At 39.6% G+C, this 6732-nt stretch overlaps 1 protein-coding gene across 1 annotated transcript; it reads right to left on the bottom strand.

Moving 5' to 3' along the window:
- Positions 1–409: 409 nt before the first annotated feature.
- On the bottom strand, positions 410–1246 carry LOC113255978 (keratin-associated protein 26-1). The gene has a single exon (XM_026499679.3). The coding sequence runs from the start codon at positions 1215–1217 to the stop codon at positions 657–659; it is 561 nt and encodes a 186-aa protein (XP_026355464.2). The 5' UTR covers positions 1218–1246; the 3' UTR covers positions 410–656.
- Positions 1247–6732: the final 5486 nt, after the last annotated feature.

A 6732-nucleotide genomic window follows, 5' to 3' on the forward strand; every position in this document is an offset into this window, starting at 1 on the left:
TGATGGAAAACAGATGTCATGGTCAGGGATTTGCATTTTTATTATATGGGAATAGAGCACAGGAAGCCATCAAATGTTTACGCAGGAGGGAAACACAGTTCACTTTGCAATTAGAAAGGAGATTTTGGTGGAAGTATGTTCACTGGATGAGAAAGATAAGGAAAATGTTCCGAATCTTGCCTTCTCAAAGTCACTTCCACCAAGGGCTTTTTGGGTCTCTTAAGTACGTAGGATCAGAGATCTAGAAAGAAGCTTAAGGAATAAACCATCAAGCTATTCCACTACTGTGAAATAAGAACATAGGGTTGCATATTCTATGCCCTATTCACTCACCTTGCAAGCAGTTGAGGTTGGTCATTTCTGTGTTCAAATGAAATAATGAAAGAACCAGATTCTTAATTCTGCCTTAATCTCATTTATTGCAACATGAACCAAATAAATTCTTCCGCCACCTGAATGACATTGAACAGCATTGTAAATCAAATAATTTTATGCCGAGGAGAGATGACAAAAAGATAAAAAGAGGAAAGGAGCAACTCGAATTACATCAGACAGAGTAAAAGTAAGAAAAGGCACTAGTAGGAAAGAAGCACAGGTCCACAGAGTTTGAATTTTTCTCCAAGTCCTTGGCATGATTATTGACTGGAACAAGGAAGCTACTGGCCTCCCAGCGCAGAGCAAGATGGACGGCAAGTGCTGAACACATGGCTCAGAGGCTGACATCCACCGAAGACAGGACGCAGAGGTCTGAGGCTGCTGGGCACAACGCTCAGTGACTGCGGACCACAGGGCAAATAACCCACCGGGCGGCATCCATAAGTCAGGAGGCTCACGGGTCGGCTGCTGCTGGACACATAGCTCAGAGGTCTATAGGATACGGGGAGGCAGGAGCCAGAGACGCCAGAGATGTAAGAAGCAGCAGGAAGGAGAGTGGTTCCTTGGCAGGGCCTGGACACGTAGTAAGTAGTAGGAGGGTAGCAAGACGTTTCATAGTTGCTGGGCTCACAGTGGGCGGGCTGGCAGCTGGTGGGTTCGCCGCAGCTCTCTTGGCAGTTGTCCAGAGGCCGGAGATGGTCTTGGCAGTTACTAGGCAAGCAGAGGACATCACCACAGCTCACACCCGTAGAGCAGAGCGCAATGGAGGAGGTGAGAGGAATATGGCTGGGATTTCTGAGGGATCCCAAGCTGTAGTTTGCAGAGCAGTCGTGGCAAGACATAGTGAGGTTTCAAAAGCAGGCTGCAGTTGAATGGGAAGAAGCGAGTGTCTCCCCTCATTTGGCTTGGTCCCTTATATATCCCTAGAAGGTGGTGATTGTGTATACAGACTCTCTTCCTCCTTGTAGGAAGCTGCATCAGAACTCTCCATTATAGCCCCGGAAGTGCTCCCCTGTCCCATAAATCTGGATGCTTCTCCCGTTGATTGGGTATATCTATAAGGAAGTGTGACTGAATTTTAATAGGATCTCTCCTTCTTAAATTATCCAATGAAAACAGACAAGTTTGAAGGTCATTCACATAATCCAAGTACAACCGCCACTACATAAACATTCTTAGAATTCCTCTCTTGGACTTGCCTTTAAAAGTTGTAGCAAAACTCTTCGGAGGAAAAAATAAGTTATAGTAAAATTCTTTGAAACGGTGGCAAATTATCTCTCTTTGAGGGGAAATTCTATTCTTTTTTTTTGTCAATAGTAAGAAACTGTGAAAGCAAGTAGGTTGTAAAAGATTGTGAAAAATTCTATAACCTTTATGATTTGGGGCAGAAAAAGTTTAAAAGCGGTATAATATGAAGAATTTCAATGTGCCTAAATTTGTGCATTGCTTTATTTAGAATCCTGGTAGAAGATGACTTCCCACCAAAATATTTTTATTTTAAAAAGCCATACTCATTTTATTCATTTCAATAAACGGTCATGATGAAAGCTTGGTTTATGTTTAAAGTATTCTTAATATAGATCAATAAGATAGGCTCAGGTAAAAATATGGATACTACTGTGAACAGAAGCAAATAAACAGAACCCTTCAAAGAAAGTTGAAAGGCATGTCATTTTTTAAATAGCTAGTGTAAGTTGATATATTTCATGCTTACTTGTGCTCCAACCAAAAACCAATGTTCTTGGCAAAAAAAAAAAAAAAAAAAAAAGAAGAAAGAAAGAAGAAGAAGGAAAGAAAGAAAGAAAGGAAGGAAGGAAGAAAGAAAGAAAGAGGAAAAGACAAAAAAAGAAAGAAAGAATGATTAAGACCTGGAAGTGGGTTTGGTTTTGCTTCTTACATTGGTTCTGACATCAATTTCCAAAAAATAGCTTCTAAACTACTTTACATGGGAAATAGCATCAGAATAAATGTACAGTTTTTCTAAGCGCTAATACTTTGAAGGCTATATTTTCCTGTAAAAATTGGTTTAAAAAGTCTTCATTGTGTTTAGCCTCATCCATTCCACTGTATTTTTATATCCCAACATATCTAGTGGCTCCAGTGTCTACTTTAATGGGAGTTTTAATGACCCTGCCAGGATCTACTTTCCAATTCCCTTTAGCTAAAAATTCAATGTAAATCACAACAGTTTCTTCCATTTTAATGTTCACTGGGTAAACCCACACTTAATAAGTCTCCCTCTGTCTAGGAGGAGCCAAATCTCTGAAACAGAGGATTGCTTTCTCTTTGAGCCAATACAAGACTATTTTACCACCAGGGACAGATATGAAACGAAAATGATATAGTCTCAGAGGTCCTGTACTAACATGTTGAACTTATCTTAGTATTTTAGGTCAGACAACATAGCCCTTTGATGATTTGTACCTGACGGGTTTGAAGAGTTCCTCCAGACCCAATCTCCACCCCTCCGGCTTTCGTCACCTGATGCTCTGTACACACATTGCTAGAGTCTTCTTGTGAAATCCTGGGTGCATCAGCTGAATGGCATTAGTAATAGGTGCAGCCACCATATTTAACTGAACGCTTATCACATTTATATGTTGATGTTCTTTATGCCTGTTCTTCTCTAAAGTAAGCAAGAGCCCAACACCTGTATCATTAGTACACCAGTATATTTGTGTTTATACGTGTACATGTATTGTTTATGTTGTATGTATATATGAATGTTTTTCCATGAAGAGAAGGGGTGTGGCATACGAGGAAACTAGCATTCAGTTAGTGTCTCCCCTGGGCAAGCCTTGCAGTGGGGACCCCCCTTATGTCACATCACTTTAACCATGCAATGCCTTACAGTCAATTTTACTATTTCGAGTATTCACATGAGAAAACTTGAAATTTAGAAAGCGACAGTAATCGATATGAAAAACATTTGAACAAAGGGGCTTCAAACATTTGAACATTTGTTTGGGGGTCCTTGACCCCCAAAATGTTTTTCTCCCATTATCCAGTATGGCATCATTGATTAATTATCTTCGATTAACATAATCACTCTGATTCTGTCACTGCCAGTATCATTTCATAGCATTATTGGAATATTAATAATAATCTATTTTTCAATCTCATTTTTAGGATGCATTGAGATGTAAGAAAAACTTAAACGGTAAACTGCAAGACACTATACTAGAATGATTGATTTTCTGGCTTTGGCATTCTTAACCCATTTCAAAAAGTATCACCTTGACTCTAATTAGTTTAGAGCACTGCCCCAGTTCAAAAGACTCCCATCTTTTTTTTCTGTTATGGGTAGGTAACGCTGCAAAATTTTCATGACATCTTAGAAAGCAGGATGCCCTGAATGTAAGTTGCGCCTTAATATAGCAAATGTTGAACTGATGTTATTTGGTAGTGACCGTGGAGTTCATGTGGGCATAACAGCACGTCCCTCATTAGCAGACTTCTATAAACTATGAACAGGTTTCACACTCTTCTTCTAATGCAAAAGTTCAGGGATAGATTGAGGAAGGAGGCATCCTGTGTGCTCCTTCAGGTTTACCCACTGTTGCTTTCTCTTCAGTGAACCAGGGGTCCTTACCTTTCTCACTCTATAGGAACAAACGTGAATTTTTCCCTCTCTCTCTCTTTCCCTCTCTCTCTTTCAGACACAAAGAATCCTCAGAACATTGTAACAATATAGTTAAGCCAGTAAATGACTATTTTGCATTCATTTAGTCAACAAATATTTACTGAGCAGTTTGTATGTGCTAAACATTATGATAGATGCTGTCGATAATACCAACATACTAAAAACATCCAGTCTTGTAAATGTGATAAGACAGGCATCCAATCTGTGTCAGTGTTTACTAAGTTCTATAAATGGTGTCCAGAGGAGGGCAAACATTGCTCATTGGCTTCACCTAGAGTTTGTGTTTGATATTAATTTCAGAGCGCGGGAGGAGACATCAGGGGGCTTGGGAAGGGGAAGACACTTCAGGCTATATGGTGGCAAATAGTATAAAAGCAGAAAAAAAATGACCACACGGTGCTTTCATTGGAGGATTCTTAGAGGCAAATCGTAGCAACTAAACTTAGATTCCCATGCTGAGTCTAATTGATCATCAAAGAAGCAGTTAAGCTTTTGTTCTACAGGCATGTGCTCCAGTCACTGATTTCGAGAAGAGAGCGCTATGATTAAACTGCAGACTATATTGGAAAGAGGGAAAATCTACTGTAATGATTTTCTCCCTTGTTCCAGTAAAATTATGTCTTTTCACCCATTTCCCTTGCTGTTATCATTGCCATCACTCAAGTTAGGTTTTGTTCCCCTTTGGTGAATACAGAGAGTTCTTACTGCCATCTTGACTCATAATCGCTATTGTTTTCTCTTTAGCTTGAATACTGTATTCAGATTAGTACTCCTCAAATTAATGAGTTCTTTTTTTTTTTAAAGAATTTATTTATTTATTTGACAGAGAGAGAGACTGGCAGCGAGAGAGGGAACACAAGTAGGGGGAGTGGGAGAGGAAGAAGCAGGCTCCCAGCGAAGGAGCCTGATGTGGGGCTCGATCCCAGAACCCTGGGATCACGCCCTGAGCTGAAGGCAGATGCTTAAAGACTGAGCCACCCAGGCGCCCCTAATGAGTTCTTTTTGTCCACAGAAAATTGTCCGAACACTTGACCAACCCTCCTCTGCTTCCCTGTAGGGATTCTCTTTTGTATTTTGGGGTTGTCTGTTCATGTAACTCCACATCCTTCCTCATTTCACATCACCTCTCCATCCATCCTACCCTTCCTCTCCTTTGCAATAAGTCTTTGATTTTATCCATTATCCAGACCTAAGCTAAATTAGCCCCATCGTGGGACCTCTGGGTGTCTCAGTTGGCTAAGCATCTGCCTTCAGCTCAGCTCATGATCCCAGGGTACTGGCACTGAGTCCCGCATCAGGCTCTTTGCTCAGCAGGGAGCCTGCTTCTCCCTCTGCCTGCTGCTCCCCCCCCCCACAGTGTTCTCTCTATCTCTCTCTCTGTGACAAATAAATCAATAAAATCTTTAAAAATAAATAAATAAATTAGCCCCTTCTTTGTAAACATCTTCCTACCTACATAAATCTCCCCGGCCTTAAATCTGTATCACTATCATTATCTAATGCACACATGCATGCACGCTCACACACACACGTGCACGCACACACACACATTCCTTTACATTGCAAGCAAAACATTCTTTCTGTGTGTGCTGTTGTGTCTTATATCTTGACTACATTGCAGAATCTTTATTAGCTACTATTTATGGTGTCCCTATTATATACCAGACATGATTCTATGTGTTTTACACATATTTACTGATTTAAACCTCACAACATTCCTACTTGAGTAGGTGTGATCATTATTCTTAACTTAATACGTGTGAGGAAACTTAGTCAATGCTTAATAAATATTTGCTGACTAACATCATAGCATTCACAAAATATAACTTGGGTTTTCTTTATCAAATAAAGGTTGACCTTTACTTAGTTGACTCAATAATCTCTTTTATATACTTTTCTCACCATCCATCCATTTTCACCAAGGTAAGTCAACTTTCAAGGAATATAAAAGGATCTGAAGATAGAAAGAGGTTCAGGGGATCAGAAACGCTTTGTCAAGTTTTTCTCCTGCCCCTTCTATGATTCCTGATTAATACTCATCTTAGCTTGGCTAAGAGAAGACAACGCGTTATCTGGAGTCACTCCACTTCAACCTACAACATAATGAAGTGGACTGATGATAGCACCCCCTGTTGGATGCCATGCGTAAGTCATTAAATTATAATCAATCGGAAGAATAGTTAATTCACTGATAATCAATGTAGTCTTGGGTAACTAATAAAGCTATAATCTACTTTCAACTGAATTTTTATACATTGTAACATTCTTGAGTGTGAAAGCTATAGTTTACACATGATTTGAACAAAATTTGCTCCACTCATTCTCAATTCATTCATATAAAAGAACTTCCACTAGATGATGTTAGAGAAAACTGTTTTCTATCAGCTCATCCTTTCATCTGTATTAAAGACAGTGTCGGTGGCGGTATCCATTCCACTATTCATAGTTAAGCCCTTGAATTGTGTCTTTTTCACCTTTACAAGGTCATTTTCAATTCCTCCCTTTGTCTATATATTTTATAAGCTTTGATGAGGTAAAATTGGTACAATAAGCTGAACGTATTTAAAGAGTACGATTTGTTATGTTTTGACATTTGTATCTATCGAAAATCAAGATAATAATCATATTCATTACCTCCCAAAATCTCTTCATGACCGTTTGTAGTCCTTCCTACTCCTCTCCACTCACCCCACTCCTACCTTCATCCCCAGGCT

Source organism: Ursus arctos, unplaced genomic scaffold, assembly GCF_023065955.2.
Source record: "Ursus arctos isolate Adak ecotype North America unplaced genomic scaffold, UrsArc2.0 scaffold_4, whole genome shotgun sequence".
In the NCBI taxonomy this organism is placed as follows: Eukaryota; Metazoa; Chordata; class Mammalia; order Carnivora; family Ursidae; genus Ursus; species Ursus arctos.

Coding starts and splice junctions, on each gene's coding strand:
- LOC113255978 (XM_026499679.3), bottom strand. CDS start 1,217: ATGTCTTGCCACGACTGCTCTGCAAACTACAGCTTGGGATCCCTCAGA.